The sequence below is a fragment of the Pelodiscus sinensis genome, chromosome 19 (assembly GCF_052426305.1).
Source record: "Pelodiscus sinensis isolate ZL-2025 chromosome 19, ASM5242630v1, whole genome shotgun sequence".
Lineage (NCBI taxonomy): Eukaryota > Metazoa > Chordata > Testudines > Trionychidae > Pelodiscus > Pelodiscus sinensis.
Window position 1 is genome coordinate 32208382 of NC_143070.1, and position 26020 is coordinate 32234401.

General features: G+C 48.9%; 1 protein-coding gene across 1 annotated transcript; it reads left to right on the forward strand.

Moving 5' to 3' along the window:
* The first annotated feature begins 1932 nt into the window (after positions 1-1932).
* LOC106732855 (uncharacterized) lies at positions 1933-15098 on the forward strand. The gene is given in 11 exon segments (XM_075912709.2): positions 1933-2027; positions 5058-5187; positions 7594-7738; positions 8733-8848; positions 9414-9473; positions 11472-11672; positions 12893-13006; positions 13291-14681; positions 14683-14921; positions 14923-14975; positions 14978-15098. Coding segments are annotated over 6 exon segments (2073 nt in total). The 5' UTR covers positions 1933-2027; positions 5058-5187; positions 7594-7738; positions 8733-8848; positions 9414-9473; positions 11472-11485; the 3' UTR covers positions 15067-15098.
* The last annotated feature ends 10922 nt before the right edge of the window (positions 15099-26020 follow it).

The window sequence follows — 26020 nt, forward strand, 5'->3', positions numbered from 1 at the left end:
ACTGCTTCAGTTGCAGCTGCTTCTCTGTCTCTACTTCTTTTTCTGCTTGTTCTTCTGTTGCTCCTTCTCCTGCTGCTCCTTCTTTTCTTTCTGCTATTGCTGCTGCTTGCTTTTTCCTCTCTTGTTTCTTCTCCTGTCGATGGCTTCTGCTGCTGATGATTTTTCTTTTCATCTGCTGCTGCTACTTCATCTGCTTCTGCTGCTGCTACTTCTTGCACCGCTGCTGCTGTTTCTTCTGCTCCTTCTCCTCCTTCTTCTGCTTAAATCTGCTGCTCCTTCTGCTACTGCCACTTCTGTTGCTGTTGCTCCTTCTATGTTTCTTTTCCTGCTGCCGCTACTTCCTCTTTCTTCTGCTGAGACTTATTAGTGTTGTTCTGCTGCTGCTGCTTTGGTTTCCGCTGCTTCTCCTGCTGCAATTTCTTCTGCTGCTGTTCCTGCCTCTTTTATTCTGCTGATGTTTCTTCTTCTGCTGCTTGTTCTTCTGATCTGATGCTTCTACTTCAGCTGAGGTTTCTTCTGCTTCTGCCTCTTTTCTTCCCTTCTTATCCTGCTGCTCTTTCTGTAGCTGTTGATCCTTCCTCTGTTCTTCTTCTGCTGTTTCCATTTTTCGATTGATGCTGCTGCTACTTCTGCTTCTTCCTTTTTGGTTTCTTCTTTTGCTGCTTCTTCTTCTAGTGCTGTCACTGCTCTTTGCATCTGCTGCTGCTGCTTCTTCCACTGTGTCTGATTCTTCTGCTTCTGATTCGTCTGCTGTTTTTCTTCTCTTGCTGCTGCTCCTCCTTCTCCTGCTTGTTTTTCTGCTTCTTCTGAAGCTTCAATCTGCTGCTTCTTCTGTTTCATGTGTTGATTCTTCTGCTTTTGCTCCTGTTTCCTTTGTTGCTGCTACTACTTTTCTTCTTCTGCCACTGCTTCTGTTACCGCCTCTTTCTTCTACATCTTCCTCTTATTCTGCTGCTTCTTCAGATGTAGCATCTATGGCTGCTGCTGCTGCTGCTACTTCTTCCACATCTGCTTCTTGTGAGGTTGCTGCTGCTACTTCTTTTTCGGCTTCTTCTACTGCTGCCTCTTCTTCTGTTGCAGCTGCATCTCCTGCTCCTACTTTTTTTCCTGCTTTTTCTTCTTTTGTTTGTGCTGCTGCTTCTTTTGCTGGTTCTTCTGGTGCTCTTTATTCTGCTGCTGCTGCTACTACTTCCTGTTTCTTCTGCTGCTGCACCTTATTAATTCTTATTTTGCTGCTGTTTCTTCAGTTGCTATTTCTTTGACTGCTGAAGTTTCTCTTGCTGCTGATACGGTTTTCCACTGTGTCTTCTTCTGCTGGTACTTCTGCTGCTGTTTTTTCTAATGTTGCTGTTGCTGCTTCTGCTATCTCTTACTTCTGCTACTACTTATTGTTCTGTTTCTCCTTTTTCTGCTGCAGTTGCTGCTTACTGTTTCTTCTGCTCCTATGGCACATATCTTGCGGAAAAGCACATGGCAGCATGTACAGGCTCTTGCACAAGAACTCTTGCACAAAACAGTTCTTGCACAAGAAGCCTGCAGCTAGACATAGCCTGAGGGTGGAGCTGGGGCGGGGCGAGGGGAGACGACTGTTGGGTTCCTACTAGGGTGCCCAAGAGCACGTGCCTGTCAGGTGGGGACCAGCTGTTCACCCCCCCCCAACCTCCCTCACGCAGCCACGTGGGGTCCCGCAGCCCGGCAAGTGCTAGAGCCCCGCCCCCCAGAGTAACGACGGGAAATCTCGGAGTCCCTGGCTCCGGCTCCGAGAGGCGGCAGCAGCCTGGGGGCCCCGCCCCGGGTCGGGGCCGGTCCCGGGACACTGACCCGCCGCGCATGCGCGGTGTCACCCCTCCCGCGATTCGCTGCATCGCCTCTGCCGAGCCCAGGCCCCGCCCCCCGCTGCCATTGGCCCCTGGGCGGAGCCGGCAGCAGAGACTCCGCGCGAGCCCCAGTCGCGGTCGCTGCACGCGCTGAGGCGGGAATTGGGAAGGAGCCGTTGGGGCCGTTACTCGCCGCGCGCAGGAGCCGAGGTGGGGGCGGGGCCCGGGCTCGGCGCGGGGGAAGCGAAGGCGGCGGGAGCCCGGAGCCCGGTTCTGTCCCCCCGGCCCGTATTCAGTTGCTATTTCGGGAGGGGCGGGGCCGGCTCGTTTCCCCCCCCCCCCCCCGGGGTTTCCCTCGGTCCCGGCGGGAGGCGCCCCGGTCGGACACGCGCCGGGGGCCCTGCAGGGAGGCGCGTTCCCCGCGGTACCAGCGTCCGGACACGCTACTGGACAGACAGGAGCGCCAGTGCGCATGCTCCGTTCCCCAGCTCCCCCCCTCCCCCAGCCTAATCTCAAGGGTAACCGCGAGGCAGCAGCTGGGGGCGGGGCTGGAACAGCCCCTGCAGACCGGGGCGTGTGATCCCCGTGCAGCTCCCCACGCGGCCCGCCCGGACCCTCGCTGGGGGGACCCTGCGCAGGGGTCGCGCCCAGGGCGGGGGGGTCGGTACTTTCCTGGTTCACAGCTCTGGGAGCTGATCAGCGCAGCCAGGTGGATTCTGGGGTCCGTGTGATGCCCCAGGGACTTTCCCGGCCAGCTCAGGGACCGATGCCAGGGCCAGAGCGTGGGACATTTTCACCGAAGCCTCCAGGGCTGGGATGTCTCCCATTGGCTCTTTGGGATACAGAAAACAACCTGAGTCCGCTCCAGGGAGGGGACCGACCAGTTATTGCTGGAGAGGGGCAAAGTGTGAGCTCAGGAAATCTTAACTGATCCTATTCCCCAGCCCAGAGGGAGCCATGGCCGCAGTGAGACCCATGAGAAGTCTCCAGAAGGAAGCGAGGTGTCTTAAACATAAAAATGAGTTGTCCTATGGAACCCTATGTTTAACCCCCCCAAGTTCTTGCACGTCACCATTAACACACACACGCACGCTATAGAAACACTTGTATTACAATTCTCTATTATATGCACACCTATACTATACATTTTTCAATGATGGAATTTAGCAATAGTCACTGCCTTCATTTATAGAGATGAAGAGGGACAAATTAAATACAAGTCAGATTACAGAAATGTATTTATTTTGTCCACATTCACAGTGTGCTTTTTTCCATTGTAATGATTAATTTCCAAAATGTTTGTTCAGCCATAAGAGCATTTTTTTTTTCAGAATTACCAATCCTTGCTCTTCTATGAAAAAATATGAGTCCATCACATGGAAGAATCTCTCACAGGCAGCTGATGGAGACAGAGGTCTGTTGGCCCTGGTGCACAGCTCCCTAATTCTAGGAAAAGAGTGCAGCAGATCCATGGTCTCTCCTGAAGAGGCCAAATACCCTTCAAGCTTCTTTGCAGTTTCATTTCTCTAAAATGACATAGTCTCTTATCTTTTCTAATCCCAGTTTCATGCTTGTTCCTAGTGGTCCTAACATTTGGCATCCAGATGTCAGCTGCTGTTAGCTCCAGGTCCTCAATTATTTCACCAAAACATTTCTGAATGCTGCACTGGAATCTATCTACCATCATGTTTCTTTGCAGTTTTGAAACCATCAAATATAATTTAAACTTAAAAAAACAACAAATGATCTGGTAGCACTTTATAGAAAACAAAACATATAGGCTGTGTCTAGACTGGCAAGTTTTTCCGCAAAATTAGGTGCTTTTGCGGAAAAACTTGCCAGCTGTCTACACTGGCAGCTTGAATTTCTGCAAGAACACTGAATTCCTACTTTAAGAAATCAGTGCTTCTTTCAGAAATACTATGCTGCTCCCATTCCGGCAAAAGCCCTCTTGCGCAAATCATTTGCGCAAGAGGGCCAGTGTAGGCAGCAAAGTACTGTTTTGCACAAAAAAGCCCCGATCGTGAAAATGGCGATCAGGGCTTTTTTGCGCAAAAGTGCATCTAGATTGGCACTGATGCTTTTCCACAAAAAGTGCTTTTGCAGAAAAGCATCCGTGCCAATCTAGACGTTCTGTTCCAAAAATGCTTTTAACAGAAAACTTTTCCGTTAAAAGCATTTCCGGAAAATCATGCCAATCTAAACACAGCCATAGATGGTATCATGAGCTTTCGTGGGCACAGCCTACTTCTTCAGATGACTGGAGTTTTGATTTTAGGATGTGCAGACCTATTTATTTTGGCTCTGCACATCCTAAACTCAAAACTCCAATCATCTGAAGAGGTGGGCTGTGCCCACGAAAGCTCGTTATACCATTTATATGTTGTCTATAAAGTGCTACCAGACCATTAGTCTGTACAGGATAAACTTGAAAAACAATGAACTCAGCTACGCCCTGAAGCTGGTATAATTTACGCAGCATCCATTCCATTAGTGTGCTTGTCTCTGATTAGAGACTATTTAGTACCTTCACCACTGGGCCCATAACCATGGCATATTCTGTCAATAAAACCAGCTCTGCTGGATTCAGCCTGTCGTATAGTCAATACATAATGTTAATACAAGTATCAGAGGGGTAGCCGTGTTAGTCTGAATCTGCAAAAGTGACGAGGAGTCCTGTGGCACCTTATAGACTAACTGAAGTGTAGGAGCATAAGCTTTCGTGGGCAAAGACCCACTTCGTCAGATGCATGTGACAAAGTGGGTCTTTGCCCACGAAAGCTTATGCTCCTACATTTCAGTTAGTCTATAAGGTGCCCCAGGACTCCTCGTCACTAATACAAATACAGAATGATCAGGGTTTGTGTTTTTAACAAAAAGAAAAGCATAAAGTGAAGAGCTTCTTGCATACTAATTTGGAGTCCTGGGAACACATTTCTCATGGACCCTTCTCCTTGTTCATTCAGTATGTACCGAATTCTCTCCACAGCCATGAACACAGTGTTCCATCTTTTCTGGCTTGGCCAAATGCACTGGGGCTTGCATTCTGCTTCCACCATTTTTGCTCCAATTGCTGAGTGTTCAATTTTATTTCATAGTGCTTAGCATCTGGCAAAAGTGGACCTGGCCATCTCTTCTTAGGTGTCATTTGATTCTCCCTGTACCACATCTATAAATGAAACTAGGTTCTACAAGTGGCAGGCTCAATGTTGGTGTTTTGGTACAATTTATTCAATTTAGGCACAAACTGAAGAATCTGCAGCTGGTGGGCTGGTGCTACAGGACACAGCGAGCTGGCTCTCCAGAGCCTCTATTCCCTTGGGCCAGGCAGGAAAGCACAGGGTGCGTGTGTCTGGCTGCTGCGTTCACTGTGAGTAACTCTCCTTCCCTTCTCTGGGCCAGTAAATCGTTGGTGATTGTGCCACAGGACTGGCTGCAGGCGCTGGGTTTGCTTTCAGCCGGGAGCTGCCAGTGACTTGGGGCAAACGCTGACTTTGGGATGGGCAGAAACCAGAGTGTTGTGGGGCTTGGGGAGGGAGCAGGTCTCTGTCACTCAGGCTGTCCTGTGGGGGAGGGTTCCCTCGAATTGGTTCCGTCAATGTGTGGAATAAAATCATTCTGTGCACCAAGGCAGGTGCAGATGTGCACCACACATAGAAACAGGCTGGGGGGAGGCTGGTTCTGTTCATCACCTGGGCGGTGCCTGAATCTGTCCTGGGTGGCTGGCCAAGTGCTCAGCTTACAGGGAACACTGGTGGGGGGGACCCATGAGCAGCCCCAGCCCATGTCCCCACCCCCATCCAGGGCAGGTGGAGAGTCTGAGGCTCCCCACAACTGCCCTTGTGGTTCTTACCCCATTCATGTCACAGTAAGGACTGTCTGGGCAGCGGGGGATCCATGGACCCTCCATCTGCCCTGGGCAGGGGTACTAGGGCTGGCTCATCAGCCAGCGGCAGCTTTCGAGTTCCTGATCCCCAGGTGGATGGGTCTGTGATGGCCCCAGCTGCATTGGCACCCCAGGGCTTCTCTTCCTTGGGCAAGGTCCAGATTCTGGCCAGGGTGGGGGGCAGAGCCAAGGGGGAATGGGGAGGAGCAGGGGGCAACTGATGAGAAAAGAGGCCAGGCCAGACCTGCCCACCTTCAACAGTGGGAGGGGCCCTTGGCCTCCTGTTCTGGTGCCCCCTGAGGGGGATGGGCAAAGGTAGAGGTTACTCATTGTGACAGATGTATCTTGTATATCCATGGCAATATTGCACTCCTGCTCTAGGGGCTCGTGACAGGCAGGGGGAAGGTGGGGGGGGGGCGAGGAACTGGTTGGGGGTGCGGTTCCTACAGCCTGGGAGCGGGTTAATCCGACTCCACAAGAACTCAGGGGAGCTGGAGCCATTGCCCTGGCAGCTGCATGGCCCGTGGGGGGAGCAGCCTGCACAGCCAGGGACATGCGTGGGGCAAAGAGCCCCTAGATGGCAGGGCGCTGGGCGGAGCAGCCCCGCTCCCGCAGCGTGGCCACAGGCGGGGACGTGCAGGTGCCCTCGCTCCACGCAGACCCCGCACCCTTCCCCCCCCCCCCCCGGGAGAAGTGGAGCCGGCGGGGTCTGTGTGAAGGGGGTGGAGCTGTGGATGCCAGGGGGCGGGGAGGGTCTGTGGCCTTTGGGGCTCTGGAGGGCGTAGGGGATTCGGTGGGGGGGCAGAGATGGGACGGGGGGCAGACTGAGCAGCCGAGCCCGGAGCGTGTCTGCAGGGAGGGAGCCGGGGGAACTGGGGAATGTGCAGTAACAAGGGGGGGGAGGGTTTGGGGGCAGAACCCGGGGTTGGGGGGTTTGGGAGTGGAGCCCCCCTCGCACGTGACGGAGGTGACACGTGACCAGCCCCTCCGCTCCCCTGGGGGCGGGACTGTATCACCGCGGCCGGTCGGGCTGGGGCCTGCAGGGACCCGGTCTGAGCTAAGCCCTGGCACTGGATTTCCAGCAGAGTCACTGACCTGCGCATGCGCGATCTCACCGGGCCCCTCCATTCCGTGCGGCGTGGCCGGGTTTTCGTGCTTTCCCGCCCTGCTCAGGCCCTGCCCATCCCGCCGCGCCCTCAGCAGCAGCAGCGTCTGATACCGCTATGATCACTGCGCATGCGCGCTCTCAGGCAGTGCTAAGTGCTGTTACTCGCCGCGCTGCTTCGGGGGAGCGGGGAGCAGAGCGAGGTGGGCGGGGCTGGGTAGTTAAAGCTGGGGGGGCTCCTGAGGGCGGGGCTCTGCGTGGCCGGGGGGCAGGGCTGTTTGTTTGTTTCCCTCCGCGGCGCCTCATTGGCTGCCGGGCGCTTCCGTTGCTTCCGACGGTTGGGAGAGCCCCGTGCTGTACATGCACGAGTTTCAAGGGCGGGCCAGACGGCTGCTGGAGGCCCTGCCCCTCGCTCCTGACCCACCTCCTCCCTCCCCACGTATCTGTGGAGCAGCTGCTGCTGGGTGCGCGGCTGCACTTGAGTCCCAGCGGAGGGAGGGGGGTTGTGGGGCAGAGCCTCAGTGGGGGAGGTTTTTTGGGAGGGGCTCACACAGGCTGAGGGGGAGTTGGCCAGGAGGGGAGGCTGCAGCTCTCTTGTGCGAGTTGGGGGAGGGGCACAGCTGGGCTGAGGGGGCTGGGACCCCCCTTCTTGTGCTGCCTGTGGGGGGCTGCTCCAGCCGGGCAGGGGCCTCAGGCTTCTCGCTGCTGCCCCCTCTGTGGTTGAATGTTGCACGTTCAGCGCAGGGCCCATCGGCCCGTCTGTCTCTGGCTATTGGTGCCTCCAGACGCTCACACTCCACACAAGCCGAGAGACCGAAGATTGTGGCCGAGTTTCAACAGCTGTGGCAGTTCCTGGAGAAACAAGAGCGACTCCTGCTGGCCCCCAGCTGGGAGGGGAAGTGTCAGAAGCCAGCGAGTGAATTCCTGCAGGTGAGACTGAGGGAGAAACATCCCAGCTCCCCACACAGGGAAGGGAGGCTCCTGAATAACAAACTTTGGGATCCAACCATCAGATCTGGGTGTAACTCAGCGTGTGCATTGCTGCCATGCGAGTGACTCTTGTGCTTTGCAGACCTGTTGGAGATGGCAAAGCCCCATTAGCTCATGGACTCTATGGCCCTGGGGCCAGGTCAGGGCGTCTCTTCCCCATATTTGCAAAATGCCTTCCCTGTGTGTGTCCAGTGCAGCTGAGATTCTTTTCTGTCTCTTCTCTATGACGTCAGAACCAGCTTGAACAGGTAGGTGGCTCGCACTCCTGTCACACTGCACAGCGCAGGAAAAGAGCTTGGAGCTGATGTTGGCACCACATCTCCCCAGGGCTCTACAGCCAGATGTTGGATAGAAATGTCTCTGACTCACTTAATTCTGAGGGTCTCACCCTTGCACAGGTGACTCTGGAATTCCCCATTCAGGGGCACAGTCTGACTTCAGATATTTCCTAGAGCTGTCACCTCCCTAGGGACTGTCTGCCTCAGGACTGTGGGGCTGGAATATGGGTCTGTCACTGCTGGGCACTGGGCACATTTAGACCAGGGCAGCAGGGACCCAGAGTCTGTCTTACCTGAGGGCTGTTTAGAGACCTGTGAGGGAGGAGCTGGTGTCTCAGTCTGGTTCCTAGTGGGCAGATTCCTGCAGCCCTTCACCTGGGAACATCCTGTCCCTCATGGCCTGGAGGCCAAAGAGTAAATTGGCCATTGAGACTCAATTCCACTTTTGTCCCCAGCTGATCTCTCTGGGCCAGAGGTGAGGAACAGCAGTGGAACCTTTCAGGGGAAGGTTGCACAGCCATGGGCTGTGTTGCCCCTGCTCTCAGGCTGGGGGAATTCAAGGAATTCTAACTCCAGGCCTGTTAGAGCTGAGACTTCCTAGCCAAATCTTATCATCTGTAAATGAAATAGAATCACGTGGAATTGTTTCTATTCAGGTGTGAGACAGGGCAGTTCCAGCTGCCAGAGGAGATTTCCCCTGAACTGGAAGAACAAGTCAGTGCTTTCTCCCAGATAACGACTGCGCTGTCGGAGACTCTGAGGGAATTCGAAGGTACCTAGAAGGGATGGAGTAGGGGAAAGTTGTTTAACTATTAGAAACTGAATCTGGCCTTTGAAGCCAACCTTCCCCTGCCTCAATTCCCACATGGAGAATGACGGCCCCATCATGCTGCTCTCCTTAGAGGCACTGAGCAAACAGAGTCAACTGCTTGCAAATAGAGCCAAGGGTTTGCAAACTCTGAGCCTCCCGTTGGTGTCAAGGGATCAAAATAGGTAAAGTTAATGTCATGGCAATTTCTTCACCCCAGCACAGGTCTAGGTTATGACAAGAGGTGGTTAGTGACTGAGAGAAACCAGGTGGGAGGGGATGAGGAGGGAAAAGTAAATCTCGCTTTCAGTTTGTGTCTCCTGGGGCGGGATGAGGCTGCAGAGATGTTGGCTTCATTGCTGGGAGGTGCCCAAGCAAGAGGACACAGAAGGTTTCAGACCTTTTCATACTTAACACTTGAGTGTGTCTGTCTGGTCTGTGATACAAGTGAAATGCACAGTTCATAGTGGGAACGTTATTGTAAATAGGAAAGCCTGGAATCTCACCTCTCTTATCCCTTCCCCACCAGACACTCTGCCCTCTGCACTGGAGACAGCAAGAGGAAAATCCCTGGGAGTTTTCAGACAAGGTGAGTTTGCTGGTGGAAATTCTTTAAATGATGAGAAAATTCCTGTGAAAACATCTTCATGGGATTGTCATTGAAGTTACCAACCAGACCCAGCAACCACAGTGCACACAGCTCTAAATCTCACCCACTGATCAGCGAGGAGCCCCAGGGGCACTGCATGAGGACCTGCAGACACTTTGAGAAACACTGATGTATGAGGTGTGATGCTAAAGGGGTGAAGTTAAAGCACACAACGGACGGCACCTTCAGGCTCAGATTTCACTGCTCAGTCAGTTTCAATATGGGGTTGGTTTCAAACAGTATATAGGCTGAAAAGCTGGGAGCTGTCTGGCTTCCACGGTATCAGTTTGTTTATGGCGAGAAATTGCTAGATCCCCAAGGGCTCTTCGGTCTAGTACAGGCCTGGGCAAAATACAGCCCAGGGGCCGTATCTAGCTCGCCAGGCCATTGGATCTGGCCCACTGATGCTTAGCGAGCAATGGGCTAGTTCCGTGTTTGCCACTTCCCACCTGCAAGCCACCAAAAGCAAAGGTGAGTCCGGAGGTGAAGCAGGAAGGCTACAGGCACTGCTTCCACCCCATGACAATCATTGGCTGGTTTCTGGCCAGAAAGGAAGCACAGTGCCCCCTCCTCTCCGGCTCATAGTTATTCACACACACACATGGCCCCGCTGCCCGTGCGAGGGTTGGGCAGGCTCCTTGCCTGCCTCAGAGAGGTGCTTGGCTGCTGGCCAGGAGTCACTCAGGTAAGTCTCCTGGCCAGAGCTTGCCTCCGGCACCCCAGTCTCTCCCTTCCCCTCCTAATTCTCTGCCTCCCACTCCTGCCCCCCACTCCACATACCCAAACTCTTTGTTCTCTTCCTGCATTCAAGTATGCAAGAAGCTCTTCATGGTCAGAAACCCTCAGCTCCCTATTTGTCCACTCAGCCACTTCTCTTAATTAACCTTACTTTAAATATCTCATGAGTAGTTGGCTAATCCAGTGCCCCAGATCACACCTGCCTCCTTAACCCAACTCCTTCCCAGACCCCTCTTTCCCTCCTGCATCCCAAACCCTCACCCAAAGCTCCTTTCTTCCCCCTGTGTCCATCCCATTCACTGTATTTCCTGCTTAATGTCTTGGAAGAGTGCAGCTCTCAACCACTTTCCAAAATCTTGGAGTGCCTCCCCCCCCCCATCAAAATTAATTTCCCATCCCTGGTCTAGTGGATACAGCTCAGTGAGAGCCAGTAAGTGAAAGCTGCATCCAGAGAATTTCAGGCTAGTGAGGAGGCACAAATACTTGATGGGTAAGAGGATTCGCTGCTGAAACAAATGAGCAAAGAACTGGTGGGTTCTCCATCTCTTGATGTCTTCAAATCAGCACTGGGCAACTTTCTAGAAAACATGCTGTGCGGAAACAGCTTTGTGCATGGGTAGCTGGGCTAAGTGTAATGGCTTGTGCCGCAGAGGGGACAGACTACATGGCTAAGGATATCTTCTGATGCCATGAATCCATGGATTTTAAGGTCTTATCTTGCAAACACTCAGTACACATGTTTAATAATATGCATCTGAATACTTGTATTAACTTCACTTCCTCTCTGTTGTGGAGAGAGTTTATAAAGTCTATGTCAGATGAGAGAACCAAAGTTTGGGCTGCAAATCAATGCATGAAGACTAAGGATTATAAATACTGCAGCCCAAATTAAATTAAACGTATGTCCATGTTCAGGCAGATGAATATATGACTTCTTAACAGAAACACTGGGTGCTAAGAACTGAATCCCCATTGTTACAGGCAAAGTAATGTAACTCAAGCTAGGTATTGAGAGAAATAAATACAGCTTTCAGATCTAACTCGTGTGTGGTGTTTATGGAATATCTACACTCAGCGTTTGCCCAAAACTGCAGAGTCCAGCATGTTTTTCACCAGGGACAGAGTCTGAGCAGAATTGGGGTGTGGAAAGGATTAAAGCCCTCTTTGAAATGTCTCCAATTCCCCTTCTCCCCCTACCAGGCTGCAGAACACCCATGTCTGACTCCAGCTCAGCCCCTGGCCTGCAGAGCCAGGGACAGGAAATGGATGTGGCGGAGCCGGTGAGCTTTGAGGACGTGGCTGTGTATTTCTCTGAGGATGAATGGGCTCTGCTGGACCCGGGCCAGAGAGCCCTCTACGGGGATGTGATGCAAGAGAATTACGAGGCTGTGAGCTGGCTGGGTGAGGATTCCTGTCCCTTTGTGTAACAGAAGCTGGGTGGGCTCTGGAGCAGCTGGGTTGGGTTTGGTTCAGGGTCCCTCATTGCCCGAACCCCCAGTATCAGCAGTATCAGCCCCAGTAATCCTGGCTCCTGTGTGAGAGGAGGTTCAGTGACATAATAGTGGTGCTGCTCTTCCCACAGCCAAGGTCTCATTGTGGTTCCCACCATCTTGCCCATGTTGTGCCTTGGCCGGAGTGTCAGCTGAAGGGCCCAGACAGGAACAGAAGGGACCAGAGTTGTGGGACAGGGTGCAGCTGCTCTTAGTGTCTACAGTGTCCCCTTGTGCTATTGTGCAGAGCCCCTGGAAGGAAGGCATCAACTCAGAGTCCTTGGCTGCCTCTGGTAGATTCTGTGCAACCCAGAGGGGCACCAAACGGCAGGCTCGATTGGCCACAACAGGAGGGCTGCTGTTGCTGGCAGAGTAGAACCAAGGCTGCAGAAGGGGACCTGAGCTGCAGGAGCATCTATGAGCATTAGAGAAGCAGCCCATCATGTCTCCACCTTGGCAGGCCACAGGAAGAGGCCGGCACTGCCCTGGCTGTCTGCAGCATTGACCGCTGTTGTGGGCAGCTGACAGGGCCCACCATGGCACAGTCAGTCAGGATCAGGAGTTTGGACCATAGGCAGGGCCTGAAGTGGCCAGCCAAGGATTCATTTTCCTGATCAGACAATTTCCCTGCCTCCTTCTGGCTCAAGAGGAGCATCTGAGCCCAAGAGCAGGACAATTCCATCCCCCAGCCAAGAGCTTTGTGGCTCTAGAGCTCTGCTGGATCCTTTCCCTCTCAGCCCTAGAGACCTGACATGTGGCAGCTCAAATATGAGTCCTGGCTAGAGGCGTCTGTCAGTCCTGAAAGTCTTAGAGCTCTCCACTTATGAGCAGTGTGTTTCTGTCCTGCTCAAGTATGGAACAGGCCCTAAGGGAGACTGAGTTGTATCCTGCAGAGTGCATCGGAGTGCTCAGTTCCCCATGGGAGTCTGCTGGGCTATTCCCAACATGGTAGTGGTGCAGGGGGAGCATGGAATTGGTGTGTCCTGGGATCTTGTACCAGCCAGAGACCATTCTCTGGAAGGTGGGGAAGGAGCCTGTCTGGGTAGGTGGCTCAGATCCTGGCTTTGGAAGCAGGAATGGCACAGACCTTAGTGAACAAGATCAGCACTTGGTTAATTGCTCCCCAAATAGGATTTCCAGTCTCCAAAACTCATGCGCTCTCCTGGGTGGAGCAAAAGGAAGAGCAGCAGATCCCGGATCTCCAAGGCTGTGAGGAAGGGGAGCTCATAAGTGACACGCACACAGGTGAGAAATCAGCTAAACTGACTCAAACCAATTTCTGTGTTTGCATAGCAGATGTTGGTTGTGTTTTCATGAAGTCTGACTGGCCCTTCAGCCTGTCTCAATTCCAGTCTGAGAGTGCTGGGTGGGGAAATAGTGATGGGGGAGCAGGGTGAACTCAGCTCATGATTATTGTGTCTTTCCAGCCATTCTTTGGGTTTCTCCCCCATTTTCTATTCACCATTCAGAATTTTTCTTTCAGCTCAGCTCAGGGAATGACTCCTGTGTGGTTTCTCTCTCCATCCCAGCAGGTGATGGGATACTGAATGAGAATAGTGAGAGGAGTCTTCAGAAGGAAGGACCTGAACAAATGGCTCCATGTGGGGTGTTAGTGGGAACATATGAAGGGCATGTTTCTCAGAGTCCCGAGCAAGGAGAGACTTCTGAGAGTCAGCGTAGTCTACAAAGGCAGCATGGAAACCATCCAGAAGCAGGACAGGATAAATCCAGTCACAGGAGCAGAAGGTTGAAAACAAACATAGAAACTGTTCAAAAGAAAATCCCCCATCAACATTCACCTTGTTCTTGCAGTGACTGTGCAACTCTTATTAAATATGAAAGAGCCCACACAGGAGAGAAACCATTCAGCTGTTCTGACTGTGGGAAAAGCTTCAGTCAGTGGTCAAACCTTGTTGTCCATAGGAGAGCCCACACAGGAGAGAAACCCTTCAGCTGCTCTGACTGTGGGAAAAACTTCAGTCAGTGGTCAAACCTTGTTGTCCATAGGAGAGCCCACACAGGAGAGAAACCCTTCAGCTGCTCTGACTGTGGGAAAAGCTTTAGGCAGAGGTCACACCTTATTAGACATAGGACAACCTACACAGGAGAGAAACTCTTCAGCTGCTCTGACTGTGGGAAAAGATTCAGTCAGAGATCACACCTTTTTATCCATAGGAGAGTTCACACGGGAGAGAAACCCTTCAGCTGCTCTGACTGTGGGAAAAGCTTCAGTCAGACCTCAACCCTTGTTATGCATAGGAGAGTCCACACAGGAGAGAAACCCTTCAGCTGCTCTGACTGTGGGAAAAGCTTCAGTCACAGGTCACACCTTGTTATACATAGGAGAACCCACACAGGAGAGAAACCCTTCAGCTGCTCTGACTGTGGGAAAAGCTTCAGTCAGAGATCACACCTTCTTATCCATAGGAGAGTCCACACAGGAGAGAAACCCTTCAGCTGCTCTGACTGTGGGAAAAGCTTCAGTCAGACCTCAACCCTTGTTAAGCATAGGAGAGTCCACACAGGAGAGAAACCCTTCAGCTGCTCTGACTGTGGGAAAAACTTCAGCCGGCAGTCATACCTTGTTACCCATAGGAGAGCCCACACAGGAGAGAAACCCTTCAGCTGCTCTGACTGTGGGAAAAGCTTCAGTCACAGGTCACACCTTGTTATACATAGGAGAACCCACACAGGAGAGAAACCCTTCAGCTGCTCTGACTGTGGGAAAAGCTTCAGTCAGAGATCACACCTTGTTATCCATAGGAGTGTTCACACAGGAGAGAAACCCTTCAGCTTCTCTGACTGTGGGAAAAACTTCACTCGGCAGTCATACCTTGTTACCCATAGGAGAGCCCACACAGGAGAGAAACCCTTCAGCTGCTCTGACTGTGGGAAAAGCTTCAGTCAGACCTCAAACCTTTGTTATCCATAGGAGAGTCCACACAGGAGAGAAACCCTTCAGCTGCTTTGACTGTGGGAAAAGCTTCAGTCAGACCTCAACCCTTGTTATCCATAGGAGAGTCCACACAGGAGAGAAACCCTTCAGCTGCTCTAACTGTGGGAAAAGCTTCAGTCACAGGTCACACCTTGTTATACATAGGAGAACCCACACAGGAGCCAAACCCTTCAGCTGCTCTGACTGTGGGAAAAGTTTGTCAGAGTTCACACCTTGTCATCCATAGGAGGAGTCACACGGGGGATAAACCGTTCAGCTGCTCTGTGGGAAAAACTTCAGTCAGTCCTCAACCCTTGTTAGACGTAGGAAAACCCATACGAAAGAAGCTATTCACCTGCTCTCACTGTAGGAAATGCTGCAGTCAGAGGTCACACCTTGTTATCCATGAGAACTCTCACAGGAGTGAAATCCTTTAACTGCTCTGATTTTGGGAAATGCTATAGTGAGAGTTCAAGTCTTGTTGCATATAGTTGAACCCACATAGATGAGAAACCCTATAGTGGTGGTGAGGAAAATTTTTCTCTGTTAACAGAATCCAGCCTGCCTATGGCTTTTATCCTGTCCACAAGGCAGTGCCAGGCCCCACCTCCAAATGAAGATGTACTGAGGGGGAAGGCGCTTAAGCCCAACCCCCTCTTCATGCTTTGCAACCACTAGAGAGGAGGCAGTGCTATGTTGAGTCTTTGCTACACAACCTAAGGCCAGCACTAGCGGCACTGCTGCCACTGCACTGCTGGCCTCAAGGGCCACATGACCATGTCAGGGGTGCCTCTGGGGCCGGTCCTGGGCTGCATGGCTGCAGCAGCACCACCTCCAGCCCTGGACTGAATGGGTGCAGTAGTGGTGCCTCTGGTGTGTGTGGCTGCTGCTGCAGCAGCAGAGCCTCCTTCCAGGGTGACCAGGACAGTGTGACTGGAGATGTTGCTGCAAGGGGTCCCAAATCCAGGTAATATTTACTGTCCTTCCCAGACACTCCCTCCCAATCACCTCAATTCCCTTTCCGCCAGCAGCCAGCACCCCCAGCTTGCACTGACACCCTCATTTTTACTTGCACCCTCTCTCCTGGCCACACATTGCATCTTCCCCCTTGCTAGACACCTGCCTGGTTCTGTATCCCAGATCCTTCCTCAAGACCCCAACCTTTTCTTGAGGCTCCTGTCATGTTATTGGATTTTAAGGTGAGCATACTCACCTTAAGAGCATTGCTGTGCTCACAGGAAACTGTTTGCCCCAAATTTGGTACAAAGTGGGCCATGAGAGGTGTTGCTGCAAGGGGGCCCAAAGCCAAGTAACATTTGCTGTCATCCCCCGGATATCCCCTCCCAATCTCCTCAATTCCCTTTCCCCCAGCAGCTTGAACCCCCAGCTTGCTCTGACAACCTCCTTTTTTATTGCACCATCTCTCCTGGCCACATACTGCACCTTATTCCTGGCCAGACACCTTCCTGTTTCTGCATCCCAAATCCTCAAAACCCCAACCCTTTCTTGAGGCCCGTCACATTATTGGAGTTTAAGGCGAGCATACAGATAACTGCTGTGATCACAGGGAACTGTTTGCCCCAAATTTGGTACAAAGTGGCCCGTGTGAGGTGTCAAACGAAAGCTGATATTGTGCTGATTCTGTGTATGGCATTCGTGTACTTGTTTGGAGTTTGTATGGGGAGTTATGACTATGGGCTCTGCTGATGCTGTGTATGGACTACTTGTCATGAGGATGGAATGTCCAATGAGTGACTATGCTAAACAGTAGGGCTCCAAGGACAATGGTTCTCAGGATGGCCAATACACACCTGAAGAATGCGTGTGGAAAGCTGCAAAGCAGCCAGGGCACAATGGCTACTGGCATATGAAACAGGTCACTTGACCATGTAACTAGCTCCAGCTTGGGAGACTTCTTATCTCAGATGCAGCCTTGCTAAGGACAGAGACACGGGAAGGATTGCTGACTCATCCTGACACACGATGTATCCCAAAGACTTATGCTAGAAGTTTGTAACATCTCCACTAAGATCCTGCATTAAGAACTTGCTGATTGATGTATATAATGTATTCTAACAGCCTTAGTCTCAACCTTTTGTCTTTTATTAATAAATGTTTAGATTCTAAAGGATTGGTCCACTGTGATCTGGTGGGTAAGATCTAAAGTATAAACTGTCCAGGGATTCATGGCTTTTTCTTTTGAACTGGGTGGATCTTTTTTGGGTTTGAGAGATTGGGCTTTATAACCCCTCACCTGTGTGTAAGCCCAGGGCTGATTGTGGCATAGAAAGAGCTGGGGTATCTGAGGGGTTTTGCTCATGAGGCTTCCTGCAGGCTGGATTGGCAGTTGAAGGGTTCAGTGTGACTGGTTTGTGGCCTATTTTGGAAAGGTCTCCAGTCAAGCACTGTCAGCAGTCCTGGTTTTGAGCAATTTGCCCTGAGTGGATTCCCTCAGCAGTGTTCAGACCCGCCCCAGCCCGGTGCAGCCAATCACAGCCCTGCTGTCTTCAAACCTTCTGTTTGCTAATGGAAACTCACTGTTAATTACATAGTCAAGCCATTTTTCTAGGGCTGCATCTGGGCAGCTGCATTTGAATTATTAAAGAGATTAAACCTTTTAACTTTCTCATGTTAGTTGATCAAACTTTATTCTAAAGTAAGTAAAATATTTATGTCCAATACATACTGTGGAGGTAGGCCTCATTAGCCTGGCCACAGACTGAATAGTATGCATTGCATCCTGTGTCAGAAGCAAGCTTCCTAAGCAAGTTGAGCAAGAAACCACAATGCTGTTAAAAAATCACACTGCTTGCACTTTATCAGGTCAAGCAGATGTTGCCATCTACAATTAAAGTGCCTTACTTCCTCTTTTCTCTGTAAATTTCCACTGGGGCTTTGTAAGAAGGTATAAATATCTCAGGCATTTGAGTGTGAGGAGGGGCTTGTATCGGTAAGGGGTAACTCCCTGCCATCTGCAGCCCCGCCTTCCCCCCAGCTGGGATATTAAAATGGTTTTGTCTGACTTGAACCCTAAACCTAGCATGTGTTTATTTCACAACACTTCTGATGCCGTGACTCAGAGCCATGCATCCTGCTTTTCGCTCCAGAGAAACAATGGACCACTCCCTACTTAACTCCAGGCATCACGAGCAAGGTGAGGGGCCTTTTAAATCCCTACTTTGAGAATCAGTCGAAGGCTTCCGGTTGGCTTCAGGTGCTTGGTGGAATTGCTGGATCCAAACCTTTAAACTCAGGCCAGTTCAAAACCAGTGTGCCTGCTTAAAAAAAACAGTTATCAGGAATCCGGAAATAAGAAAGTTCTGGTGGGAGAGTCTGGTGTATATAAGTCCGGTTGTTAAATCATGCGTTTGTTGAGTGTGTGAATGTATCTGACAGTGCATGATTCTTAAGAAATGAGCATTGAGTCTTGTTACCTCCCTGGGATAGACTGCTGGGGCATCCGTCAGCCACCCTGGCTGCCCGCTGCGAAGAAGGAACCCGCTCTAGCAGTTAAAGTGTCGGATGGTCTGACATCTCAGTGGTGACTAACCCCATTTACCCCTCCCTGGCTCTAGCTACATCCTGTTACCCGGTGGGTCAGAATCACCTCTGACAGAAATCGTGAGATGATGCCTGGACAGTGCAGACTTCTGTTAGTGTACCTATGTTTCCCTATGTAAATGAGATAATAGGTACTGGATAGTCAAAAGAGATTCCCATTTCCCCTTAAAGGGATTCCAACCTACTATATGTATGTGCATTGCTCTCCTAAAACTTGCAAGTTTCTGGATAAGGGGGATGTGTACCTATAAAATGATTTATCTAGACAGTTTTTGGTAAAAGGTACTTTTAATATTGGTGAAAGTGCACTTGAAGGGTACCGTGGAATCCAGAGGATCTAAGATGAAAAAGGCAGCCCATTGAACCTGGGGTGCCTTTTTCAATTGGTATGAGGTGGTGTCTAAAAGGAAAACTGAATTTCAAATTAGGAGTCTAAAAGACTCGCAAAAAACAAAAATAAAAAAATCTTAAGATGACATTTAAAACAAATCAAGAAAAATTGGCTGTTCCTTGAAATCCGATCTGTAGTGGTATAAGAAAACATCCAAGGGCTTAAATAAATGCCGGGTAAGGAGTCTAAAGGACTCCCCCCAAAAATTAAAAAGTCAATTGAAATCTTTTAAAACAATCAAATTTAAACATTTGGCTACAGACAGTTTTGTTAAATCTACTACAAAAAGAGATAAGAAATTCCATTAACACTTAACTGGTTAACTGCATAAAAGAATGGAATGTATACATTGTAAATTTATTGTAAAAGCTGCACCCTTAAAGGTTAAATTTGCTCTCTAAGAAAACAAATCATACACTTTTGGCTTACTTTCAGATCCTAGGTTGTATGAATAACAAACTGCCTGTTTAGTTCAGAAGAATGTGGGGCCCGCTGTCCCCCATAAGTAAGCTTGTAACATTGTATATGATTCTTTTCCAGAAAAAAAATCTTTTTGATTGTTGGAATAGTAACTAGCAAATGCCTTGTTTTAAAAAAGAGTTTCTAGCAGTAAATTCTCTCATCACAATAATTTGAAGCTTCACATGTTAAAAACCCTAATCAGCAGTACAAGAGAAACTAAAACATGCCACCTTTAACTTAATAATTGAACAATAAAGTAATCCACTCAAACCCTCTAAAACTGGTGTGCAAAACAGAAGCATACCATTCAGTAACAGCAAGCTAATCAAAATTAGCAAAGACATCTGTAAAGTATTCTAAAATATAATGTGCCACCCCCCACGGGGGTAGAAATATTTTTTGTCTTTCAAAAAAATCAAAAAGTGCTGGTACCAGGTTAAAAAAAAGCAACAACCATGGTTCTTTGTCATGACAATGTTGTTTTTACAGTGGTTTGTGTTTTAATGTTTTGCAAATGTGCATAGAATATTGTTTTTAAATAAAAAATATTTTTTAAATAAAAAATATTTTAAGTAAAGCAAAAGTGTAACTTTAAACAAAATTTATAATTGGGCCCAATCAATTGGCAACTCAAAATTTAGTAAAAGATAGTGTAAAAATTGTTTAACCTAAAAGAATGTTAACAATGTCTCCCACTGCTCCTGCTACTCTTATGGAGCTGAAGGAAAAAAGCAAAATTTGCACTGTGAAAAGGAGGCTTGAACGTGGGGTACCAATCCACTTCCACTGGGCTTGCTTTGCTTAAACTGCCATACTAAAGAAATATTTAGCTTTTGCAACTTGCACACTAATTATAAAAGTGGTTTAGCCAGAGATGACAAAGAATCTGTAAGTAACACAACATGGGCAAGTGAGACGTCAAAATATTTAAATACAATGAGGAAACTAGTAACCCCACCATTGCAATAATGGCCGCTTTCCCTGCTATTTGTTGGTGCCGGACACCTTAAAAGGCCTCAAAAAATCATTAGATTAAATGATCTTTTGCTCGCCTTTCCTAACCTTAAAGCTTGTAGATAAGATTCCCTTGTTCTCTTGACTGCACTAACTTGCGCCTGTATTTTAGTTAAAGGACTGTCTGCCAATATTTATACTTACTCCCGATATGCCTTTGACGTTGTCCATAATTGTAGACAGTTGTGAAAGCAACATGGCTTCCTTACCTTCGCTGGTTTCCCTGTCTACAGTAGCTGTTATGTAAATGTACTTGGGCTTTCCTTTACCCTCCTCCTCGTCTATTGTCAAGTGTCAAGCACACTTGGCCCCTTCTGACCAAGTTACCTATAAAAATGCCTTTGCTGATCAATCAGCAAAGAATGCAGCCCTTTCTGGCCCTCAGACTTCTAAACATGTTCTTGTCTGCCCTTCTGGAGCCCAGCCAATGTAGGCGTCCCTCACAGAACTGGCTGGGCTACAAGGCAAGGCACCTGAGACTGAAAAAGCAGACTCGCTCCGGCCGCCTGGTTGTGCCTCAAGCCCTCCTGCTCTACCCTTGCTTGTGTGCCCCACTCGGTAGCCCACACGAGCACAGGGGGGATGATTGCAGTGGTACAGCAGGATTGGTTCACCCCACATTTTCCTGCTGTGGTGGCACAGTACTGTAGTACTTGCTCTGTTTAGCTCATAACATTGGACAAAGTGTAAAAACTAAAATTGCAGCAGCCCCCCCTCCACGATGGGGGCCCTTTGTGAATTTACAAATGGATTTTGTACAAATGCCTAAATCTTGTGTATATGAGTACATTCTTGTAAACAATATGTTTTTGGGATGGTAGAAGCTTATCCTTATGAACATGCTGATGCCTTATAAACATACGGTTGCCAAGAAACTCCTCAGAGAATTAATCCCCTGGTTCAGAGTGCCTCTTTCTTTAGACAGTAACCAGGGAACTCATTTCACAAGACAAGTAGTTCAAAAGGTATGTGCTGCTCTAGGAATCCAACAGCATTTACACTGTGCGTACCATCCACAGTCCAGTGGAGCAGTAGAAAGAAAAAACTCTGACCTAAAGACCAAATTAGCTAAAATCTGTGAGGACTCTGACCTTCATTGGCCAGATGCATTACCTTTGGCCTTAATGTATATCAGGGTACAGGGAATAGGAAACATGGGTTATCTCCCCACAAAATTTTAACTGGTAGACCCATGAGATTATTACACACCCAGCCTAGAGCACCGCATCAATTTGATCTACATACAGTAGATGATTTTATGTTAAGTTATCGTAAAACCTTAATGAAATGTGTAGGGTCTATTCACACTCAGGTCAAGGAAGCTCTTCCCAAACCTGCGTCGGAGCTGTGTCATCCTTTAGAGCCGTGGTCACCAACCAGTAGATCACAATCTACCGGTTGATCTCAGGGGCTCTAAGGGTCGATCTTGAGCCCTGTTTGAACTGTGCGCCTGCGCAGTACATTTACATTTGATTTCCTCATTTGAGGAGCAGCTACTCACTGGGAAGCTTGCTCTAGCACAGCTGGAGCTAGGCACAGCCTCTCTGGGCTGAGCGCAGGCCAGCTGGGCAGGAGCGAAGAGAAGCTGCTTCTCTTTGCTCCGGTCCAGCTGCCCTGCGTTCAACCCAGAGCGAGTGCAGGATGGAGGCTTCCCTCCACGGCTGGTGTAGGGGACTCCCTACCCTGAACCTTCTTCCCTCTCCCCTGCCCCAAACCTGTCCCCTGCCCTCTTCCTCCCTCTCTCTTGCCCCCCTCTGCTGCAGAAACCTGCCCCCCCCAGCACCCTGCCTCCACTGCAGAAACCAGTTTCTTCTGGCACCCTGTCCCCTACTACAGAAACCTGTCCCCCTGCAGAAACCTGTTCCCCCCCCCCCCCCAGCACCCTGTCCCCTGCTGCAGAAACCTGTCTTTCTGGCACCCTACCCCCTCTCCTCTTCTCCCACTGGCACCCTGTTCCCTGCCCCAGAACCCACTAGCATCCCTCCCCAGTACTGTGTCCCCTGATCCCAAATGACTTTTCTATGGGTCAATGACCCCTTACTCAAGGCAGGTTCCCTGCCATTCTCATAAATAAACACATTGCAGAAACTGTGTTTAACAAAGTATTTCATTTAAAAAATTTTTTAAATTAATGGAGATTGCCTATCTCCTAGAACTGGAAGGGACCTTGAAAGATCATTGAGTCCAGCTCCCTGCCTTCATAGCAGGACCAAGTACCATCCCTGACAAATTTTTGCCCCAAATCCCCTCTGCAAGGATTGAACTCACAACCCTGGGTTTAGCAGGCCAATACTCAAACCACTGAGCTATCCCTCCCCCTGAATGAATACTGACCAACAAACCCCCATCTGGCCACAACCACTCCTGCATTCCCCCTTCCCCAGCCCCTAAATCTGAGCCTATCATACACTGGAACCTCCTGCCCTGAGCCCCTCCCATACCCCAACCCAAATTGCTGCATCCACACATCCACAAGCCTGTGGCTTGCTTAGTACCCCAACGCTGCCCAGCCTGGAGCCCCCTCCCCGAGCCAGTGTCCCCTTCTCCACCTCCTCCTGCATCCAGATTTCCTCCCAGAGCTTGCACCTCTCACCCCTTCCCACACCCAAATCCCTCATTCCCACCCCAGAGACCACACATCCTGTCTCAACCCAGCGAGGGTCCAGCTAGACTGCAGGGCTATGTCTAGACTATCCTTTTGCGGAAAAGGGAGGCAGATTAGACAGCGCAATTGCAAATGAAGCAGGGATTTAAATCTTCCCCACTTCATTTGCATGAACATGGCTGCCGCTCTTTTCCAGCTCGGGGCTTTGCCGGCAAAGAGCGCCAGTTTAGACGGGGATCTTTTGGAAAATAAAGCCTTTTCGGAAAGATCCCTTATTCTTAAAATCAGGAATAAGGGATCTTTCGGAAAAGGCTTTATTTTCCAAAAGATCCCCATCTAGACTGGCGCTTTTTGCCGGCAAAGCCCCGAGCCGGAAAAAAGCGGCAGCCATGTTCATGCAAATGAAGTGGGGAAGATTTAAATCCCCGCTTCATTTGCAATTGTGCTGTGTCTAATTTGCATCCCTTTTCCGCAAAAGGGGTGCAGTCTAGACAGCCCAGGAGTTTTTCAGGATTCTGGAGATATCCCAGAAAAACTCTTCTACATCCAGGGCTGCGTTTGTTCCTCCGCTTTTTAGCAGAAGAACAAACATGCTCTTTCAGTCACCCTTATATTCCTCTTTCCACAAGGAATAAGGGGGCTTCCAAAAGAAGGGTTTTTTCCTGACATTTGGTCCAGTCTAGACAGGCCAAATGTTGGAAAAACCTCTTCCTACAGAAGATTTTTTTTTTTTAAAGCAGCAGTATAAGGATTGGGGATAGCAAGTGATGGAGAGGAGGAGAATAGAGAGGGCTGGGATTCAAGGAAGGGGTGAGGCTTCAAGGAAGGGGCGGGGCGGTAAATCTTGGCTTGGTCTGTCATTTAAAAAGTGATCTTGGGTGTAAAAAGGTTGGAGACCACTGCTTTAGAGCCTGGAGACTGAGTTTACATAAAGGCACACCAACAGAAAAATGCCCTCCAACCTCTCTGGAAAGGACCTTACCCAAGTCCTGCTAACCACTCACACTGCTGTAAAATGAAGGACTCCAGAGCTGGGTACACGCATCGCACTGCGAAAAGGTACCTCCCCCAGCTGATCTACATCAATTCTCAGCTACTGCACCTCCAATTGCAGCAGAATCAGTTACACATTCTACAGAAACAAGAGTCTCCACAATATAACTTATGATCGCAAAGGAAAGAACTTAATAATCCCCAAGACTGAATTGTTTGGTACAAGATTTGTCGTTTTTACGATTCTGGGAGTTATAGGAGTTTGTTATTGGATATATATATATAGAGAGAGAGAGAGAGGGGGGGGGAAAAGGGGTGGTAAACCTCCCATTTTTAATGAATTCTACCATCTAAGACCCATAGACAAAGATTGACAACTGGCAGGATCTAGAAAAGCATCAGGGATTGTTAGTTTTTTGTAGGTGTAGTTAGTTTGTTACTAATTTTATGTTGGAAGCCTAAGTTATAAGTATGTTACATTTTATTCTAATTGTTCTCCTTTCTTTCTTTACCTTTGCTGAGTGGTGGAACTCTGCTAAGCTCTGATGTTGCTTGGACTAAAAATTCTTATATTCATGCAACTGTAGCTATAGCCAAAGCTTTGAATTTATCTAAATGTTGGTTGTGTGGACAAAACTCTCCATCAGCATCCCAATCTCCATCACTGCTATAGAAGCAAACTATTCTAAGTTTCAAAACTGGGGAAGTGAGGCAGCTGATAAAGACCCTTCCTGGCACTCTTATCCCTCAGTTTTTCATGTAAACTTAGATAATCTCCTAACTCAAGTGCAATTTTGAGAAAAGTCAAAAAATAGTTATAACCACCAGTCAATATTTGTTGGGCTACAGCTAAGTTGTAACCTTACTATTAATGCAACCCATTTAATTTTTAACACTGGTTAAAAGACAGGAAACAAAGGGTAGGAATAAATGGTAAATTTTCAGAATGGAGAGGGGTAACTAGTGGTGTCCCCCAAGGGTCAGTCCTGGGACCAATCCTTTTCAACTTATTCATAAATGATCTGGAGAACGTGGTAAGCAGTGAGGTGATAAAGTTGGGGGATGATACCCAACTGTTTAAGATGGTCAAGACAGAAGCAGACTGAGGGACTCCAAAAAGATCTCCCCAAACTGAGTGATTGGGCAACAAAATGGCAAATGAAATTTAATGTGGATAAGTGTAAAGTAATGCACATCGGAAAAAATAACCCCAACTATAGGTACAGTATGATGGGGGCTAATTTGGCTATGACAAATCAGGAAAGAGATCTTGGATAGTTCTCAGAAAACTTCCACACAGTGTACAGTGGCAGTCAAAAAGGCAAATAGGATGCTAGGAATTAAGAAAGGGATAGAAAATAAGACAGAATATCTTACTGCCCCTGTATAAAACTATGGTATGCCCACATCTTGAATACTGTGTACTGTGAAAGTAGAAAGAATTATACTGTAAGAGAAAGATGAATTGTGCTGTAATAATTGAATAAGTTGAAGGAATTCTGTTTGTCTTTTAAGAGATCAACGTGCTAGCCAGGTGGGCCTGAGGAACATTAGGTGTTAGGCAGAAAGCAATTTGAGATAACCAAGTAGATATGGACAGGAGATTGCTGTGTGCTTAATGTGGAAATGAAGATACTTAACTAAGTCTCACACTAATCATGTAAAGTTTTGCCCCTCCTTTTAATCCTGTTAACTTGACTTTGTTTTGACTGTATAAATCAAGGGGTTTGAACCTTGTATGGTGCTCACAATTTCTGGATGCATTTTAGCAGAGCTTTGTTGAATAAACAGAGCGATCTGAAATCTGAGAGTCCTGTCTGACTTTGACAGTACAGATGTGGTCTCCTCACCTCAAAAAATGTATTTTGGCCTTGGAAAGGGTTCAGAAAAGGGCAAATAAAATGATTAGAGTTTGGAACGGGTCTCATATGAAGAGAGGTTAAAGCAACTGGGACTGAGGGGGGATATGATAGAGGTATATAAAATCATGAGTGGTGTAGAGAGAGCAGATAAAGAACAGTTATTTATTAGTTCCCATAATAGAAGAACTAGAGGACACCAAATGAAATTAATGGGTAGCAGGTTTAAAACTAATAAAAGAAAGTTCTTCTTTACACAGCGTGTAGTCAACCTGTGGAACTCCTTGCCAGAGGAGGCTGTGAAGGCTAGGACTATAACAGAGTTTAAAGCCAAGCTAGATAATTTCATGGAGGTTAGGTCCATAAAAGGCTATTAGCCAGAGGATAGAAATGGTGTCCCTAACCTCTGTTTGTCAGAGGCTGGAGAAGAATGGCAGGA